At 43.1% G+C, this 21,962-nt stretch overlaps 1 protein-coding gene across 1 annotated transcript; it reads left to right on the top strand.

The window, feature by feature from the left end:
- Positions 1-17,096: 17,096 nt before the first annotated feature.
- dla (deltaA) lies at positions 17,097-21,494 on the top strand. The gene is made up of 11 exons (XM_067259332.1): positions 17,097-17,165; positions 17,475-17,777; positions 17,998-18,058; positions 18,162-18,419; positions 19,130-19,190; positions 19,316-19,446; positions 19,631-19,800; positions 19,921-20,137; positions 20,287-21,061; positions 21,158-21,266; positions 21,379-21,494. The coding sequence occupies exons 1-11, from the start codon at positions 17,112-17,114 to the stop codon at positions 21,382-21,384; spliced, it is 2,145 nt and encodes a 714-aa protein (XP_067115433.1). The 5' UTR covers positions 17,097-17,111; the 3' UTR covers positions 21,385-21,494.
- Positions 21,495-21,962: the final 468 nt, after the last annotated feature.

Raw genomic sequence — 21,962 nt, forward strand, 5'->3', positions numbered from 1 at the left:
TAAAGCTAGCTCACGTAGTTCGAACTCAGTTACTATGGTAACTTATGCTTCGAAACTAGCCTGGTCCGGGTCAGGCTAATTGTCAGGCTTAGACCGTGTTTTTGCTTAAAGATCCTGTAAAATAAATTCCATGTTTTGCTTCTAAGTACATTATATATGTGTGAAATGAGTTCCTGAAAGCATGTGCAAAGTGCTAAAACTTTGTCGCACTGAAATGTCACTGAAACCTATCATGGCCCGTATCAGATTCAAGACCCTGGTATTGACCTTCCGAGCAGTGAACGGGACTGCACCCGTCTACATCAAGTCTCTCCTGCAGCCTTACACCCCCACCCGCCACCTACGGTCTTCTTCAGACAACCGCCTGGTGGTCCCACCGCTCAAGACCGCCCGGTCCCAACACAAGCTCTTCTCCTGTCTGGCCCCCCAGTGGTGGAATCAACTCCCCACCTCCATCAGAGACACTGACTGTCTCTCCACCTTCAAGAAAAGGCTCAAGACGCACTTGTTCCGGGAGTACAACGGTACTTAGGAACGGTTCGCTTGACCCGATGTTAGTTTCCTCAAGGATCACAATGACTCTTGCTTAGAGACTTGTTGCTCTTGTGGTTAGTGGTAACTGATTAAAATTTTTGGTTCTCGCTGTGATATATTGTTTTATTACTGTTGCTTGCTTTTTCCCACAGGTACACTTGCACTTATAGCTGTTCATGTTGTTTGGTTGTGACTTGTTTAACTACATGCTCTTATGGTTCTTCCCTTTGGCACTTACTTTGGTTGTTCACAATGTGTGCTTCATGTTTTGGCTACTCGCGATGTTTTTTGGCTATCTTGTTGTTATGATCAGTGACCTATGCACTTTGTAAAGCTCTCTCTTGGAAGTCGCTTTGGATAAAAGCGTCTGCTAAATGAATAAATGTAAATGTAAAATGTAAATGTGGAGTTAGACTGAAGAACAGTTTCTCTTCCATTTTCAGATCAGGTTTTAATGGGCGGAGCCAAAAAATGCCCTATCTACGTCATTTCGCCCCATCTACGTCAGATCACTGAATGGCTCCTCCTGCTGTACTGTTATTGTAGCTTACATCAGCTAGCTAGCTAGCTTCAGGATGTCTCCCACCACTTGCAACTGCCTCTTCCCTGGATGCAAGAACTCCAGCTGCGCTGCAACGGCATTTAAGTTCCCTGTTGATAATGAAAGGAAAAATAGTTGGATAGATGTTGTGAAGAGCCACGCTCATGGAAAGCTTTCGGACAGTTTTAACATGGACCAGACACAGACGGGGTTCACTAACACACGGCTTCTCTTGCAGCGCGGAGCCGTACCGAGCATCGCCCCCCGGCCGTTCATCCTCCGGTCGCACCTGGACCGTCCACCGCCGCCAGCAGTTCATCAGTCAGTTCTGTGTGCTTGTTATAATTATACTAGATAACTTTTCCAGAGGTATCTCTGCTAGAAGTAGTTGGAGAGCTCACTGTCTGCTGTCTCTACTGTAAATGTTTACTCCTGTGTTACAGCTCAGGGGAATATTTCATTTATATGCATCTGTATGTTTCAGGGTGTGGTGAACTTGAAACTCGTTTTTAATTCCACTTTACAGGATCTTTAACCAGACGTTCCTGTAACACTTACCCAACGGGAAAACAATGATTTACCACGGACATTCTCATTTTCTTATTCTCATCAGCTCAATATGTAGGCTACATTTATAGAAATTCAACTTAAATAATAAATACAACATTTAGCCTAATGTAATGATTTGATACACACCATAGCCGTTAAATGTATGGCTGGTAGTTTGTGATTTCAAATGTTTAGGCATCAGGCATAGGCCTATATCTCATTCTAAATTAGTATAATTATCATAGCTATATAATAATAAAGTTAACAGTAGCCTATTGCTAAACGAACCTAAATCCATAGGACATCTATCCTCCATTTTCCCGACACAAAAACCATGTTAAAAAGTTAGGCTACTGGATAATGTATTCATTAATAGTAGGCTATTTATATTAAACAATGTCAAAAAAGTCCATTTAGATGTGTTTAGACGGTGTCTGTTTTTTAATCAACGAAGTAAAGGTCTAAAAAAGGACCTCGACCTACGTAGCCTAGTTCACGTCAATCATGGCTTTATGGAACAGGCCTCGGCTCTGAAATAATTCATTTTTTACCTTGATAATACAAACAACAACACGACTCTCTTAATCCGAAAACAAAATCGATCCTTGTATTTATGTTAATTCCTTAGAACGCATCGTCTGTAAGTACCATACATAAATACTTTCAGTTAATTATAATTGTAAGATAGATCTTAATAATTTCCGTTATTTCTCTGATTATCTGTATATCACTTTTCCTGCTGCCATGAAATGTGCTAAGCTATTTCAATGAAATGACACCGAAGACCTCAAGAGACTCAGGCGCGCAGATGGCACTGGGGATGGTGCCCCCCAGATTCCTAGTGACCCCGATCCGTCCCCACCACTCTCCCTACGTAAGGCCACAAGCATCAGTTAATAACTGCACAGCTGTTGTATGTTGTTGTATGTATTAGCGTGTGTAACGTTGTTAACGTTGTTAGCGTGTACAGTGGCATATTTTTCAGATGGAATCGCGATTCAAATAGTACCATCTGCTATCTGAAAATGTGCCCCCAAACGTGACTTTTTGGTCTCAGTCTAGAGCCCTGCGTGGAGAAGCTGAATTGTGCTATGAGCAAGCTAGCCTATCCGCTGTTGCTAGCCAAACTACACTAAGGGGATTGTTTGAATGCGCCGGAAATTAAAAACGCTTCTTTTGACATAAAGTTTAGGCTATGGCATTGAAGACAGCGACGCATCACACAAGTTTGAGTTTAAATACTTTATTTAATGTGACATATCTTACTGTACATGCAAGTCTTGAATTGCTTAAATGTATAATGCTGCTAGTACACCATAGCACGATACGTGCTGTGCAACAGCAATGCACGTTGTATCCATGCGTCGTTGCTAACGTGTGCTGACGTTGTGACGTAGGCTAGCACTGAGTTCCCTTCGTTGACACAAGGTCAAGGCTGAATTTCAGTCTAAACCATGCAACGGAACGTAAATAAAAATACAAGCAACTCGTGTGATTGTGCGATTAGCGGGCGGGGGGCCTCAAAAAATGAAAAAAAAGTCCATAGCCCAGGAGCCTCAAGTGCTATTAAAAGGAGTGAGTTATTTTTCCAAAAACGGAAGCTAGCTAGTTTTAGTTAGCTTCCGTTACCTAGCAACCTAGCATAATACTCGTGGCAATGCTACTACCTGCTAGTGTTACTTGTTAGCCTCCTAATTGTAAATTTTGAAGCCATACTATAGCGTTTGTCATATAGTTTTTGTCTATCGGAAAATAGTCGGTTGGAATGTTCAGAATCACATATGTGTGATGCTACTCCTTAACGGGTTAAGACGACCCTGAGCGTGTATTAGCGTGTGTAACGTTGTTAGCGTGTATTAGCAGGTAGAGACACTAGGAAGGTTGCTGATGGTGGTGCCCAGGGGTGCCGCCAGGAATTTCGGGCCCCATGGCAAAAATTCAAAGTGGGCCCCCCCACCCAGGCAGCGCAAATCGCAAATCGGACATATGACGTGTCGTGGTTGGCGCCCTCTGCTGGTAGTGGGGGAGGGTTAATTAATGGATTGCTTCTTGGAGTTCGATAGTAATGGGGAGACTGGGGTGCTGCTGACTCATCTGTTGTTAAGTCTGTTAAAAGGGGCAGGGAGTCGGGACAATGATTTAATCTGAATATCTTGCTAAATGTTTCCCTGCACTGATTAAATGTTGATGAAATGTAGGCTAACACTGTACCCAGCTAACAAAATGACGTCCCCAGAACGTCCCTTGTTAGCTGGGTAGCTAGATAGCTTATATGGACATTAAACCAACAGGTTAATACCACTCACAGATTGGCTACCCACCTTTCTTGGTAAAAACTAGTAACTGGGTTACTGATTGAAACCCTCTCTTTTGTCTGTCCTCTCTTTATTTTTTCTCTGATCTTTTCCGAAACCCTGATTTGTGTTTACGGCCCGACATTCTATCGACTAGCGCATCTACTGACTGCAACTAAACACCGTCACCGATAAGTGCGCTAAGGCAGGATCAAACCATTTCATGCAGATACAGGGGGATGGTCGGTCAATATGGATGTTTACTTTTTTTTGGTGCCCATATCATATGCGGAGGCAGAGCACAGTTTCAGTGCATTACGCAGATTGAAACCATGGTTGCGATCAACCATGACAAAAAAAGGCTCAACGGCATTGCTGTGTGCCATATTCACCAAGACAGCCTACTTGACAAACTGGACAAGATATTGCCCAGCAATATCTTAAGGGAAATGAAAGGAGGAGAGATGTTTTTGTGACCTATTGAGTCTGCTTCTAGAGGGTAAATTTGTATGTATTTGTATTTTTATTTATGTAAATCTGTTTAAGTGTTTATACTTCCGTTTTCATACACATTGTTATATTTGTAATCATTTACATCCTGCTGAGATCAGCAAATGATTAAATAAAACATTTGCAGAGGGCATGAAGTTTTGGTGCGTGATTGACATACTAATGTTTATTGCAGCTTCAGTATATATACATATATATTACACAAAATAACTAATTGAGTTGGAATCATTTGCTGACAGCTTGGTCCCCCCCAGTTCAAAAATTCCATCTGTAAAGTAGTTTCAGTAAAGTGAAAATAAAAGTCTTCTAAATAAGATTTGGTGTGAGGTGAGTGTGTGTATGTGTGTGTGTGTGTGGGGTGTGGAAGCTTGGGCCCTCAACTTTTTCACAACAGGTGTTTGTTTACACGACACAAGAGAACCTTCTCAAAATTAGCATCAGAAAGGCGGTTTCTCTTTGGACAGAAAATGTTGCTTCCTACACAACAGAGTCTTTCAGAGGCAGCACTTGATGGAACTCCTGTGTTGTATTTGAGGAAGATCTTCTTCATCATTGGCAGGTTTTGGAATGCACTGACGAGTTTGGTTTCAGATGAATGCAAGAAGATCTCCACCTCATTCTGAACTGTTGTCGATTTCAGAGATGGGAAGTACCCTGTTACTTCATCACCATTATCACTTGGGTCTTCATGCTCTGTCTCCATGTGATCTGGAGACTGAGTTTGTAACCGGTTCACTTCCGCTTCTAGGTTTGACACAACATGCGTCTTCTTTTCAGAAGGGATGTAGGTCAGCCTGAACACTGGATGAGCTGCAGAGGCTATGAGCAACCTGTGATCTTGAAAAATATATTCAAACCTCTTTTGAACCCCATTGATGATGGCATTTACCAGCGGGTTACAGTGATGTAGGTGGATCCCATGTTTCATCTGCTCCACCTTTTCAAGGAGAACTGAGATTGTTGGCACCAACACTCCTGTGTAGGCCATTTTGTCAGACTGTAGGACATCAAGGGCCTTGGTTAGGGGCATCATCACCTGATATAGACACAACAAAATAAGAAAGTGTAAAAGTTAATATTATTATTATTTTTATTAATCTGGAAGACTACTACTGTTGTTGCCTTTATGTTGACATGGATATGTGGCACATACGTAGTGAATATATTTACCTGGACATACTTCTGTATGAAGGTTAGTTCTGCGGCTTTGAAGCGAGTCACCTGCAGCTTCTTACAGATTTCGTGGAGTTCTTGTTCTTGTGTCAATATACAAGTATTCAAGCGCTCCATGGCATGGTAAGTGGAGTTCCACCGGGTTGAAACGGGCAGTTGGCGACCTAACTTTTCTTTAATGGTATCTGAAGCTTGAGTACTCCTATGTTGCTTGTTTCATAACGCCTGGCATTTGGCAAGTGTCGATCTTGATATTTTCTTAAAGGGCTCTGACTGGCTTAAGGCACTTTCAATGTCTCTTGTAGCAACCAGATTAAGGGTGTGGCAGGCGCATCTCTGGTGAGGTGGGAGACTATAATCTTCCTCTGAGTCTGCTTCATTCAGGATGTGTGACATTGATGAAGACGGGTTGTTCCTCGTCTTCGTCGTCTTCATCCTCCTCTTCTCCGCTGCCTTCGATGGTTCGTTGAACCTCTGCGAACATACTGAATGCCTTCACAAAATTAGAACCATTATCCGTAGTTGTAACGGTCACCTTTTCTTTTATGGTGAAATCTCGGTGGATATCTTCAAGCATCTCTGCTAAAACATCATACGTGTGCCCCCCTGCAAGCCTACGACAGGCTAATGCTCCAGAGCAAACGCCTAAGCTTTCCTGGTCCAGTGGATGGTCACACCAAGGAAGCTTCTGTTGTTTGATGACCATGCATCTGTTGTTGTGCATACATGGTTCTGTTTGGACAATATTTTGACCAGTGTGCTCTTCACCAATGAATATTGATCATCTAACAGTCTCCCCAACGTGCGTCTTGATACTAACTGCCTGGAGGGTAGAATTTCACAGAATATTTCTATATATTCTGGCCTCTCCACAGTCCACAGTGGGTGCAATCCCTGAATCACGAAATGAAGAACTAATTTATTGAAATGTTCTTGACTTAGAGAGCGGGGACCACCCCTGAAAAACTGAGATACACTGCCTTGTTGTGGCACATGGTGTTCGTCATCCTCAGGCGCACTCCTCTTTTTGGCTTGTTCACTCTCCCTTTCCATGCAAGCAAAGTTATTTGGGTGGACTCTAGAGAATAAATAATTTATTCAATATTTGTTTTGTTCGACCAAAGTGACGTACTTTTGAAGGTATGGCCACGGAGTCACTGTCACATGTTCAGACTCTTCTACGGCTCTTGGGCTCTCTGCCATCCTGTCTTTTCCTTCCAGTGTCTCTGTGTGTGTGTCAGTGTTGCCAACTCCTATGTGAGGAAAGTAGCTGTTAGCTCTCCCAAAAGTCGCCAGAAGTCGCTAGATGACGAATGCACACAATATGCAATTCTGAGAGAGGTAACATTTGCGCGCCAATACAAAGTTCTGATATTTTGTCCCTGAATAAAATTTATATTTTGCTGTTATCTAGTCAGACTGGCCGCGCAGGCGCTGTGTGAGTGGAGATGAGACGATGACAGCCCTCGCTGTACTCAGCTCTCGTGAGATCGGTTGTAACGTGAACTGCAGAACCGGATATGTGAGATGCTTTTTCAGTGCTTTGTCAACACAATAATCCACCAACCTTATGTATGAACATCAGAAATGTCCACAAACCACACAGGATGTATGGCGGTGGGGACCAAAGACTCTGACCCAAATACAGTTACTTCCGCTCCCTCCTCCGTCCCTTGGAGTTTTTCCAGGTCGGGACTATGGGTCGGGAAACAGCTGCTCCTGCTAGGGACGTAGGCACCAGGGGTGGGAGTCACTGCAGGGGGAAGTCTTGGATGGGCAGCCGCCCAGACTGAAAAATGTGGTAATGGACAGCCAGAGGTGACACTGGATCACAGTAGCGGCAGCCATAGCACTACAAACACATATGGCCCCCACGATGAGTGCAGGGTGGAGCAAGATCTCAGAGGCAGAAGAACCAGCGGCCCAGGGTTCGCCGTCCTCTTCAGAAGAGCTGGACCTCTGTTTGCAACACAATGTTGTTGTTGTTTTTGGAAATTGGCTTTAAAATCACTAAAATGGACCAAGCCAAAAGCCACACCCCCTGAGGTTGTTTGACACGCGTTATGTACAAAGTAATTTGTATTACATTTTCTAATGCTTTTTAGCAGGGTTGATGCGTACAACCCCAACAAGGAAATTAAACTGCAAATGTGACACCCTGCCTATCATTGAACCATTTCATAATTGTTTTATCAGATGCTTTAAGCCTTTCATTTATCATTTGTGTAACTGACCGTAGTTCATTAACATGTTAGTATCTCATTAGGTTTCATTTATATAGTGGGTTATTGTACAGTTTTATGTGTATAAATGTTACGTCTCCTGCATGATGTTCTAAATAGCTTGGGGTGGAACTAATTTGTGTACATTTGCCTGTGGGACCCTTTGTTGGACACACTGAGACAAAAGGATCTGCTATAAGCCAATGTGTCGATAGTACCTGTTAAGCTAATTTACTATTGAAGCTGTAAGAAATGTGGTATGATTGGCATCTACACAATCTTTAGCTCATAAAAAAGAACGAGTCGTGCTAACCTACCAAAAAAAAGTTTGTCGCTGAAATTCCAGTCGATTATCGTTGCGTCTAAAGGCCGAATTATACTACTCCGACTCCGTTACGGACAGACAGACGGACGGACGGAGTTGGACGGATTTGTTGAATTTATAGTACTCCGAAGGCTGTGGGTGCTGAAAACAACAATTCACCGCCAGAAGAGTAGGTGGCGCTGCACTGGGATGCTAGCTAGGTTATCGAGAAGTCGGAGCAAATTTACAAATTAGCCGTTTCATCAATAAAATAAGCACATTTTCAGCAACTACACTGCCCATTTCTTGTCACATTTTAATTCAGATGCTGATTTACATGTACTGTTTAGCTGAAATATGAATTGTAAAAACTTACAGCAATGGCAGTCAAAGGATTCTGTTCGTCTTGTTGGTCACGGCAACCTCGCCCCTGACGCAAGCGGTTCTTAATATGGACTAATCACAGCCAAGGGGTATGCGTAAAATGACGGACGGACAGACGGATAGTCAGGAAAATCAGCAGGTACACGTAGAGCTCCAGTTAACTTAATTTAAATTAGCAAGAACTATAGACTAATACTAGCCTGGGTGCCAGCCGAACTTAGCCTGGTCCTAACCAGACTCTCGTACATTTCATTTGTACAGAGAGTCTGGCCTCGCTCCATTGACAAGGGTTGAAACACGCCCCATACTCACAGCCCAACGGAGCGGTATCAGACTCATATTCTGACTAGAATTATGAGCATGACAACGTCAGGCTAAACTAATACAAGAACAGGCTTAAATTAACTGACAAGTTAGCTATACGACTTCTCAAAGACGCACAATCTCAACTGCGGTGTGAAGCGCGTATCCGTGCTATTCTCCGACATGCACTCTAACAATCACATTGACGTCCTAAAATTTTGTACAACCCTATTTCTGATACCATGGCGGCAGAAATGTAGTCGTGGCGGGCCGCCACGGCAAAATAAACATAGAGGAAACACTGTAACTAGTGCAAGGTCCCATCCTCTATTTGCCAACCATATCCATCCATGTCGACAAAAAGCAGCTACCTTACTGGTGTAGAACGATCACGTGTCGAACCGTGCCACCAAAATCCTATTACGCTCTGAAGAAACTAGTTCTGCATAAAACATAGACGCATCGACAATTTACTGGAATTTCAGCGCCAAACTTTTTTTTGGTAGCTTAGCACGACTCGTTCTTTTTTATGAGCTAAAGATTGTGCAGATGCCAGACTGTGGAGCGGGTTGAAACGATAACAGGGTTCACCTTACGGCCTAGTAGCTAGTGTTAATACAATGAAGTTGCTGCAAGCAGCTTCATTGTTGTAAGTTGTGAGTATTGTTTCATCTGCAGTTTTCACGGGATTGATGATCGACGATGGAATAAAGATCACCCTGTTCTTTACTAAACTTTGTGTGTCTGCGCGTATTACTGGGGAGCTACAATTTGCATTCTGTCAGGAATAATCTTCCATAAATCCTGCTCGTTATCCAAATGTAACTTTCCAACGGATAGTAAAATTGCAAATGAGTTGTTTGTGCCCCCTAGTGGGCATGTGGTAAGTGTTATGATACTGAACAATTCCCTGATGTTGCTGGGACAGCTAGGCTTTGAAAAGGTCAACTGCAGCAATTGCATAATAATGGGCCTACATAGCACACTGAGATGATGACAGAAAAATATATTCAAAAATGGAGAATCTATACACAATCTAGAACAGACAAACTCTTGTAGGACTCTGCAGGTGGCTTACTATCATCTATATGAATATGGTTATGTAACCTATACAATTACAACATGCATTTAATGCATTTAAAAATGCTACACATTTTACAGTAATCATAGTGTCACTATATTTTTATTTATTGATGTAAAAAAAATTATGAAACATTTCTGACAGAGATTTAAGTTCAAAATCCTGTGTGAGTCAACACACTCAGCTCATGGGCTGGCCATAGAGGGATTTATGTAGTCTAAAACAACAGCAGAAGCGAGTGGGAGTAAGATTGTGAGCATTGAACAGCACTAAAAACAGAGTACACCAAGTTCAGTGAGTGGGAGGAAGGCCATGTGGAGGCAAGTGGAAAAAAAGCTAGTATAGAATATGTTTAATATTAAATTAAATTGTAGTGAACCATCAGTGATTGATAATTTTGAATGAATATTGAATTAAACTTGCCAATACATATGGTATTAAATAGGTCAATCTAAGCAACAGAATCATTAACCAACTGATGACTTAGGCGTACTTAAGGATTAATCAGAAGTCAATGGAATGACGACAGCAACAGAGAGACAATGTAGGCTTTAAAGGAAACCGTGGTTGGTATAGACCTATATCCCATGTGAACATACACACACAACACAAAACCACCATTCTACCCACTGGCAAAACAATCGGCTAAAAACATCTAACTGATGATAAACTACACACCTAATCCGAATCTTTAGGAAGCGCAGAACAGGCAAATATATTTACACAAACCCACCCCATTTTCACTCCTTCTCTCTTCTGTCTTTTTGATGGGATCATGCAACCCCCGTTCTCCCTTCCCATCTCCTCCCTCGTTCTCCTCACCCATGGTCCCTATCTCTCTTTCCCTTGGGGGACACAGCCCTTGGACTCTATAGTTATGGGGCAGGGCCATCTGTCAGCATGCGCATTCACGCAACCACCAGAAGGCCACAACATGTGCTGATTTAAATGAAGAACCTAACTTTCCCAGGACACACAGGCATGACCCCGGCAGCCGTAACCCCCCCCCCTCCCCCTCCTCTCCTCGTGCTCACCTCACTCTATCCGAATGCACCAATGTCCCCAGCCATCCCTATCCATCCCCTGCCCCCGACGCCACCCTCCTTCCCACAAGAAATACTGTCTGCATATGAATCAGTAAATTAGAGCCCAACCCTTTCAACACCCGCGACCCCTCCCTTGGTGTATGGTAATGACTGTGCAATGTGGACTTTTAATACACAATGATGGATTTCCACCTTAGCAGCTGATAGGGGGGCGCTCCTCCGTGGGGTGTAGGGTGAAATAGAGTTGGGTGGGGTGAGTGTGCGAAGAAGGGATATGTAGTGATAAGGATGGTGGGGGTCTTAATAGTCTTTAGTGAAGCGTGTGTGTGTGTGCGCTATTGTGCTTTAGGGTGTTCAAAGGAGATCCGTTGATACGTCAAATTAAAATGTATAAGGAACAGTTATTGTAATGCTACATATGCGTGTGTGCGTACCCAGTTTATGGTTTTGTGTGTGTGTGTACATGGAAAGAAACATTGGGGGAGCAATGGGGGAAGAGATTGGACTGTTTGTGGGACCCGAGCGTAGGACAAAGGGACCGGCAGGGGGATGGGGCTGGGGAGGTTGGGGTGGGCCAGGGGTGAGTGTGTGTCACACGCTTTTGCATTGTGGCTCGGTCAACAGGCGTGTGCCATGGGTGTTGTCTCCCCTGCGCCTGCTGTCCAGCTCTGGAGGGGGAAGCCATGAGAACCAAACCCTGGGTCTATAATGAGGGGTGTGCCGTTTCTTATCAAAGATGGACAAGGCAATGTTAAAATCATCATTACAACCCCATTCAAAGACAGAGAGGCTCCCGGCTTCCCCCGGATGGGAACATATTTCAGAAAAACCGGCAAAATATTATATTTGATTTTTCTTTGAATTATCTGCAGTATGGTACTTAAACGTTTTTATTATGTTGGTGTGATAAAATGTGATACTACCGACATACACTGTTCTCACAATGCAATTTAAATATTTTGTGAATAATATCATCACCAGTTGTTTCGCAAATGTTGCTAGGTCTTTACAGGTCTATACAACAGTGTTATGTAACAATGATGTAACAATACAGCCACATAACATCAAAAAGATGCCTTTCATAACAGTCCACTCTTTCAAGATTATCTTGAGAATCTATATCAATAAGATTATAGTGTCATAAACCATAACCCACACAAAGTTTGTCATCATCAACATGAAGCCAAAAAACATGCTGTTGAGTTGTGGTTCTTTCTCAGTGTCCCATCCAACTCCTTTTTAATGGGCTGCGCTGGCCTGTGTCCCTGGCCAGAGAAAACATTGTCATATAGGGGGGGGACCGTGACACAGCTACGGCAGCTGGCGGCCCAGCTTGCAGGGCCAATTCCTGACAATGAAGAGCCGTCCCCCTGGGGGCAGTGATTTAGGACAGGGGTCTTTGGACAGCCGCTGGAGAGGACCCTTTTAAAAAGGACACTACCCCTCCCCAACTCTTCCTCTCGCTCCCTATTCACTATAGCCCCATACTGGTTTCTGCACCTTGTAGCCTCCAACCTAATCCCCTCATCTCTCCTGAGACCTGAGCAAGAGGCTAAGGGATGGACCTGGAGAATTCCTGAGGTGGACTTTGTTGACATTACTGAGCCACAATGGGGAAGACAACAGGTGCTCATGGATACTCTGTCCTGGGCAGCAGCTGAGAGATAGGGTATGGACTATTATTGCTATTGTCAGGGGCTATACCTACCGATGGGCTGTTGGCTTGGCCTTTTCCCGCTCATCTCCAGCATAGTTCCCTCCCCTATCTGTAACCTAGTCTTTTCCTCCTGGTTCCCACAAGCCTTTCTTTCACACAAATCCTCAGCTAACACCTGCTGCCACTGCTTTAGTTTCTCAAATTAGCCAAGCAGCCACTTAAACCACAATGCTGAATCCGATCCTTCTTACTTCTCTATGGTCTCTTCATGTCTCTTAAGCAGAGGAAATGTTAAGCTAAACAAAATGAGAATAAACTTATGTAGTAATTTTATTTATAGAATATCTATATGGGTCAAGTCAAGTCAGTTTATTTATAGAGCACATTTAATGCCGACCAAAGTGCTGTACAAAGTCATCAGATAAGGCAAATATCTATATGGGTCAAATGTCAAGACATTACCTACCCAAACTAAATTATGATAATTTTTTATCTGGTATGTCTCAAATGAGCAGTCATCCAACAGATTGTTTGGCCTGGCAACATGATATTACTGATAACAAAGACTCTTAACAGAGCAAATGTCCTGGGGATATGGGGAGTATATGGTTACCGCGTCCCTGATCTCTCCTATTGTGGTTTCCCTGTCTCATAGAAGGTTGAAAAGAAACGTGCGCATATGGGCCCACAACGCAGGTGTCTGCATCTGTTCAATTCAGGGCAGATGCTCATGGTAGAGAAAGAAAGAAAGACTAAGAAAACAATCATAAGGGAGGTCTCTATTCACAAGATATGTGTATTCACAATGTTGACCATTTCAAGCAGATTGCGCTGATACTGAGACTGTTATGGGTGTCCAAAATATTCTACAATATCCCATAGTTTGTCAATTTAACTTTACTCTCTATGTAATGTATAGCATGTGCACGTATTCTGGCAACTTTAAACTTTTGTTATAAAATGTGTGTATTGCCTTGTTTTTGTTCTTCTATAGTATTGAATCTGTAAAAAAATAAAATAAATCACAGCACTTTATTCAGGCTTTATTCTGAGCTTGTCTTTGTCTGTCTCGACTTTATAGAATTCAGACCATGTTGTAAATCCATAAACTTATAACCATGGGTATTTGGTGTGTGTAAAGGTAAAATATTAGTGAATTATCGATGTATTCATAGGGACCCATGCTAGGATGCGTCAACGCACTGGTGTTGCCCTAGGGAATGTGGCAGATGTGTTTTGATCAACATTGGCACGCGACTGGCCACAGCTCTGTAAAAAAAACTCAAACGCCTTCTCTACCTCCCCCTTAGTTCCTCGTTTCTCTCTCACACGCACAAACACACACTGCGCCATACACCCCTATGGAGTGCGTCTGGGGCCCCCTACGTAAATATTACGGCACTCTTCCACAAATTTAAGCCGAGCACGTCCAAGGCAACAATATATGCAAATGAGACAGCAGCACTGCCGGGGACACCCGTGGATTGGTTTGAGCCCCTACTTCATGCAGCTGGCCGTAATCTGATCTGGACACAAAGGCCTTCTTGCTCTCAAGATTTCAGCAGGTACACAGGCGAGTCGTTTAGTAAAACGAGCAACAGACCACAATAGTATTCGCCGTTGTTATGTTACATGGTTTTACATTGTTTTACTGAAATTGGTTTTAAAATACGCATCACAAATGCGCCGAACATGTTGTTTTCCTCTGGGCGATATAAAATGCAAAAGACCAACAAAAACGGATTCTGTTTTTGCAGTTGAACAACACCTGTGAAGTAGTTAATATGTTTAGGACGTTCAGGCATGGTCATTGTGGCGCATTGATCATCAACTCCATTCAAGCTAATAATATTCTCCACACCACTTCATATGATCGATATCGTGTGATGCACGCCATGTTTACGTTCCCACGAGTTACCATGTGGTGTCTCTTCGGGGACGAAAACTTCTGGCTTCCCCTCGCCATATGGCCCCGGATACCCATACCGTTACAGGTTCTTTAACATGCTTCCAGATCAGTTTAGACGGTGCCCAGTAGAAAGTGGCGTATAGAGACGTGCGCTTGAGGAAGGGAGGGAGGGAAAACGACGTTGGGTAGTGGCAGATGGCTTGTAAGGGTCTGGCAGCGTCTGAAGGCGTGTCGTGGCCCTTCACAGAGAATCCCTAAGGGCTACCCGTGCATTCAGAATCAATGAAAATTAAAGCGCAGAGAATGGATGAATAGTCAGACCTCGAGTCACCCTTTTTGTTAGCGACAGCTACTGGTGGGCAAGAGTTAAACTACAACAGCCCCCTACAGTAGCACTTTAGTTAAACAGTCACCCCCGTAGCCATCATTTTTTGGAGGAAAGTATAAAAAGGAGGATTCTGTCCCAACTAGTTTAGCTGCAGCCTGAAAACGCTGGTATTGTAGGGAAGAGGAATATATATGTCAAGGCTTATATGCCTCATTAAATTAGACATAGGGCCTACAGACATGCATTTAATTTGACCAAGGTGCCCCTTAAGCGAAATGGTTCAGGTGCAATACATGGACAAGCCTCAAATGAGCGATATTGGATGAATACAAACCAGACTATATCACTACAAGGAAAAAACAAAATCACTGTGATCACCCAGTCTATATTTGTGTTGTCGATATGGTCAACAGGTAGCAAAGCAACCTCTAATCGTAATAAATTGGGGTATACAACTTAAAACACACCTTGCATATCAATAAAGTGACTCGATGTATCTGTGTATAGTAACTACTAGCCATGTCCATTATCCTAAAGAAGATCACACTTATAATGAACGACCTAATTAAGAAAAAACCTACCCCACCCCCAACACACCCTTCCCACAAAAGTACAAATGGGTCTGATTCTGATTCTGCTGTTGACGAACATTTATGTTAAAGACTAAAGTTGTTCATTATTCAAACATGGCGGGCAACCAAATAGTCTATTTGACTGAGCTGGTTATGTTTTGTAAGGTAAAGTCTTTTAAAGTTAGGGACAATGTGACTATGGGGGCGCGCGCCCAGGGAAGCTCGCTCACTGTTAAATTGTGGGGAGAGCAGGTGCTGCTCGAATTACCATACAGCTGAGCGCACACAGAGAGGGAGTGAGAGAGCAAACTTATTTCTTCAACTCACAATAACAAAGTGCCCTCAGGACTGCCACGCGAATGCCTCTCATTCGCTCACAAACACGCGCGCACACTTTCTTTATTTTCTTCGGGAATTAGAAAGCGAGAGCAAAGGAAAACTGTGCCCATATAAATGCAGCTTTTACTAGCGTTCACCTCTCTACATTTGCTGCCAAGGAATGTGCATTATTCTGTCATTTGTCATGTTCATTCAAAACAAAACATTCTCCCACAACTAGAAATGTTTGTAAGGTTACACAATACAATTTACTGAGTATGTGTCTCACAATGCTACATAGGCCTACAGTATGCCCACAAAACAACTAAAAACATTTATAACGATTCATATTACGGATAGACTGATCACAAGAATACATGCATAGTCACAAGAATACATACTACTAGGGTAGTACTTAATCATAATCTTACTGTATGGCATAAGTTAAACTGCCTTTAAATCTAAATTAGCCCATTCTAATTTAATATAAACGTTTTTAATTACTGAAATAATGCTTCAACAATTTGTTCAAGCAGATTTGACTTCAGACTGGCTGTGTCATTTCATCCATTAACAGCTAATACAGCAGTAGGCCTACACCGTGAGACAAAACACAAAGCTGTAAGATTACATAGACCTACACAGGACGACGAGTGCACGTGTGCAAACATGGACAAAGCGCAAACCAGTACAAAATTGATAAAACAGGATACACTGTAAAACATATGGCAACCTTTGGCCAGTTTGCGGAAATAGTTTCACATAGGGTAAAACTATTTCTGTCCAAATTCGATCCTCACATGACGCCACGAGTATGGGGTGGTATTCCATTGTGATTCCTCGAGACGCATTGGGGGTAGAGCATTTGCATGTTATTACCATAGCATGCGCCGGCCCATATAAAACTGGCTGCAGGCGGCCTACACTTAAGACAAACGCATAGATAATGTCGAGTGAAGACGTTGGAAGGAATCGGGGAAGTAGGCCTATGTTGGATGACTGACAAATATTTTCTTGGGATAGACCAAGACAAACAAAAATCAACTTCCTAATTTTGTTGCCCTCTGTTTCTACGAGGAGACAAAACATGTCTAATTATTTCTACACTTTTTCAAGTGGGATTATTGTAAAGGAATTTTAGAGTAGTTCAGCAAATTAGCCAAGGTCCAATATTTATCAATTTTTTGACCGTTGGGATTTATCTTTGTTTCATGGACATGAACGAAAACGACGTGAATGATACAAACAACTGATGCTAAGACTCAAAAGCTTGCTCAATGAATCATTCCCAGAGTTGTGGACACATTTGAAAGGAAGTATCCGGAGGATAAGTTGAGCAAAGCTTCCCCAAGCCTTTTAACGTATTTATTTATTTATTTATTTAATATGGGGCGCACCATCCTTTTGACAATTGCCGTTCTGTCCATCTTATTATGCCAGGTAAGACACACATATACATATAATCAGGCTACATGTTATGCACCACCAAGTTTTAGAACCCTTTACGCGATTTTGTACACTCCCGCAGTTTGTACATGTTTGTACACGTGCACTTTATGTAGTCCTGTATAGTCTTGTTCTGTGTAGCTTTGTGTTGTTCTATGTAGCACCTGGAGATGGTAGTTTCGTCTCATTGTATTAGCTAGGCTATATGGTTGACTTACAATCAAGGCAGTCTAAAGTCTTAAATAGCATCGGCGACATTCATCTTTTGCATGAATAATAAACATGTTTAACTTTTTTTAACAGGGTTTTTGTTCGGGAGTTTTCGAACTTAAACTGCAAGAGTTTTTGAACAAGAAGGGAGTCCAGGGGAACAAAAACTGTTGCAAGGGCGGGCTTGCGTCTTCGTTTCAGCAGCAATGTGAATGTAAAACATTTTTCAGAATCTGTTTGAAACACTATCAACCAAATGCATCACCGGAGCCACCTTGCACCTTCGGAGGCGCTGTGACACCAGTGCTTGGGTCTAACTCTTTTCAAGTTCCCGAAATCATCCCAGAGAGTTCATTCACGAACCCAATTAGAATAAACTTTGGTTTCACATGGCCGGTAAGTCAAAAACATTTTCCCAAAAAGTTTTTAATGCAAACCACATGTAAATTTAAGATTATTTTTCCGTGTGTAAAAGTGTGTAGGCTACAACACCGAACACAAAGCATATGACGTCTGTGTTGAATTGTGTTACGCATTAGCTTGGAGTACAATCTGCTAGATGCTATCTCCATCTCCGCTGGCCACCTGTTTTATGTAGCCATTTGTATCTCCTCAGGGGACATTCTCGCTGATCATTGAGGCATTGCATACAGACTCCAAAGAAGATCTTTCAACAGGTATGAAAAAAAGTCAATCCTAGAGAGGTTTGGTTATTCTGGTCATGGTTGTTGGTTTGCTTCGCTGACATGAGTTGATGATCACTCACATTTACATCTTCAGATAATCCAGACCGTGTTATCAGCACAATGGCCACTCAGAGGCATCTAACGGTGGGAGAGGAATGGTCTCAGGACCTGCACACCGGTGGAAGAACCGAACTTAAGTACTCATACCGTTTTGTGTGTGACGAGCACTACTATGGCGATGGGTGCTCAGTGTTCTGTCGTCCCAGAGATGATGCTTTCGGCCACTTCACATGTGGAGAGCGCGGCGAGATTGTGTGCGATGCTGGGTGGAAAGGACAATATTGCACAGAACGTGAGTTTTTCCGATTAAATATTTGTAATGGACTTTAGAATAGCATTGTTGTACGATGAATGCAGTAGGGCGAATGCTCTTTCAAGCATGGAATAATATATTTCCGTAGGTCTATATAGGTCTATATTAATACTTTTAATTCCAAAAAAATATTTGCCCTTAAATTTAACTTGTGCGAAAACACCACGCTTCTACACGCTCCCACACACACGACCACTTGATTTATTCAAATCAGGCTGAGGAAAGTTTTTGGAATAATCTCACGCGTGCCATACATTTGCATGCTACGTCCGATTCGTTACTCTTGGAGTGGGCTGGATGCTGATTGGCTGATGCGGGTGGGGTATTGTTTGAAGTGGGCAGCTGCCGGGAGAGAGTAGACAATGGGGCAGCTGTCGCGCACTGGCACCATACTCACCAGCTGTCCACTCTTATCTTCCCCAATCCGAGACATTTAAGGGGAGTTGTGTGCAATGAATGAATAAGAGTTTTGACCCTCAGCAAAGGAAAAAGGGTCCACGCATATACTCTTTGCCTTCATATGTACTATGTTAAGTAGATCTTTTTTTTTTACTGTGACTGGGTGTTATTTACAGCTACTGAGTTTAAAGATCTACATGTAAAGCAGTTATGATATCAGTGATACAACTACTGCTCGTTTTTTTTTAACTTATTGCCATTGTCTTTATGTTATCTGATTTTTTTTCTAGCTATCTGCCTGCCAGGATGTGATGAAGAACATGGCTTTTGTGAGAAGCCAGGGGAGTGCAAGTAAGTTTATCAGTTAAAATTGAGTCTCACATAAAAAATACACAATTATTGTATTCAGAATAGACTGTAGGGTATATGACACAACTTGCCACAAGAGGACAAACTGATATATTATTGGTTGACAGGTGTAGAGTGGGGTTCAAAGGTCGCTACTGTGATGACTGCATTCGTTACCCAGGCTGCCTCCATGGGACCTGCCAGCAGCCGTGGCAGTGTAACTGTCAGGAGGGCTGGGGGGGCCTTTTCTGTAACCAAGGTGAGTAACTCTAAAAAGAGAGAGAACAACTTGACGTTGAAACCAAAGTTTCTTGAAAGAAAATACATTACAAACAACCTTACAGAACGAGTGTCTGGGTGGGAGAGAAGAGATGTTTTCTTTGCTGTTGTTCAGCCATATGTCCCTCTATAGCAAATCAACATGTGCTGTGGTGTCTTTCCAGATCTCAACTACTGCACTCACCACAAGCCCTGCATGAATGGGGCTACTTGTAGCAACACTGGCCAGGGAAGCTACACCTGCTCCTGTAGGCCGGGCTTCACTGGCTCCAGCTGTGAGATTGAAGTCAACGAGTGTAGCGGGAATCTCTGCCGCAACGGAGGAAGCTGCACTGTGAGTACAATCATCATCAGCGTTCCAAGATGTAGACCCTTATGTTTAGGAGGTATTAGAATGATAAATACGACTTGGGTGATATAGCAACCACTGAAACATTCCACTTGCTTTTCTTAGGACATGGAGAACAAATACACATGTGCTTGCCCTCCTGGTTTCTATGGTAAAAACTGCGAGCTAAGCGCCATGACATGTGCGGATGGGCCCTGCTTCAATGGAGGCCGCTGTGCTGACAACCCTGATGGAGGCTACTTCTGCCAGTGTCCCACAGGCTATGCCGGCTTCAACTGTGAGAAGAAGATTGACCATTGCACTTCCGGTCCATGTTCAAATGGTAAGGAGGAAAATGGTTAAGATGACCAAAACATGGTAATTTGTTGATCTGGAAAACATATCACTCTTATGAATTTGAGTCCTTTGGAAAACAGTTTGTCTGAAAACTCAAGACAAAATATTAACACCAATCCTGTTCTCTGAACGTAGGTGCCCGCTGTGTTGATCTTGTCAACTCCTACCTGTGTCAGTGTCCGGAAGGATTCACAGGGATGAACTGCGACCACACGGGAGAAGAGTGTTCCATGTACCCTTGCCAAAATGGTGGTACCTGCCAGGAGGGCCCAAATGGCTACATTTGCACCTGCCCTCCAGGCTACACAGGGCAGAACTGTAGTTCCCCCATCAGCCGGTGTGAACACAACCCCTGCCACAACGGCGCCACCTGCCATGAAAGGAACAACCGGTATGTGTGCGCTTGTGTACCTGGTTATGGTGGCCGCAACTGCCAATTTCTTCTCCCAGAACATGCTGCTATCCGAGGCTCTGAAATTCCCTGGATGGCCATTGGTTCTGGGGTGGCACTGGTGTTGTTGCTGTTGGCGGGCTGTGCAGTGTTGGTGGGTTGCATCCGCTCCAAGGTGCAGCGTAGAAGTCAGGGTGACGTTGGTGAAGGAGAAACCATAAACAATCTGACCAACAACTGTCATCGGAGTGATAAGGACCCTGCAGTTGGCGTTGTCGCAACATCTGGCATTAAGAACATCAATAAGAAGATGGACTTCTGCAGTGACCCTGATGAGGGAGCTTCACCTGGGAGGAGCAGCTACAAAAGCCGCCACCCGCCGGCAGACTATAATCTTGTGCATGAGGTCAACTACGAGCAGGCGGCCAAGGAGTTGACACTAGAGGCAGCCTGCGAGGAGAAGTGCCAAATGCTGGACTCATGCGAGTTTGAGGAGAAACGCACCAAACGATTAAAAAGGTAATATGGCCTTTCAATTAAGTGCAAATTGTTTAAATTTGATTTCCTAACGTATGTCAAGTACCAGGTTGTTAACTTTTTTTATATTTTCAACAGTGATGCAGCAGAAAAGAAAGTTCCAGAAATGTCTGCATGTGCGGACACAAAGTACAAATCCGTGTTTGTGATGTCAGAGGAGAAGGATGAATGTATAATCGCAACAGAGGTAGGTCTGAAATCTTTCTATTCATTTAGCTTCAACTACAATTGTTTTATAAAAACCTGTGAGTCTTATATAAAAATAAACTAATGCAGATTTGTTTTTCCTATCTCTTTAGGTGTAACAAGCCACAAAGAGGCTGTTGCTCATTTGCTCTATGGGAGAGTTTTTATACTCCTTCAAATGCTGCTCTAACCCTAGGGGGAGGTGTCCTGCCTTGAGACTGCTGCTGATACTGAGACGTTTAACTGATATTCAGAGTGAGCTGGTTCTCTACTGGAAACTAAGCGCAGACAGTTGCGGCCTGTGGGATAGGAATCGGAGGGGCAAAGACGTTTTACCTTTTTAAAGACACCACTATTCATGCTTCCGTCCACTTTCAAATTGTTTTTAAGATTTGTAATCGAAAATCGAGAAATGTGTCAGTCACAGAGAGCATTTGGTTAGTGTAAATGGAAACGTTTGAAGTTTTTGCAACATTTGCACCCAGCCCTTTTCTCTAACCCACAAGCCGTTGCTGAGCGCAGGAACTGCATCAAACGGTGGATGTTTGGCCATACTGGCCTGTTTTTCACAAAGCTGTTCATATGGGCTGTGATCCCGTCACTAACCTGTGAGGACTTAACGTATACTTGATCACTGTGTAAAACTGGAGTGTATTGTTCCTAAGCCCTCTGAACCATTTATGACATAGTATTGTTA

The sequence above is a fragment of the Osmerus mordax genome, chromosome 21, assembly GCF_038355195.1.
Source record: "Osmerus mordax isolate fOsmMor3 chromosome 21, fOsmMor3.pri, whole genome shotgun sequence".
Taxonomy (NCBI): Eukaryota; Metazoa; Chordata; class Actinopteri; order Osmeriformes; family Osmeridae; genus Osmerus; species Osmerus mordax.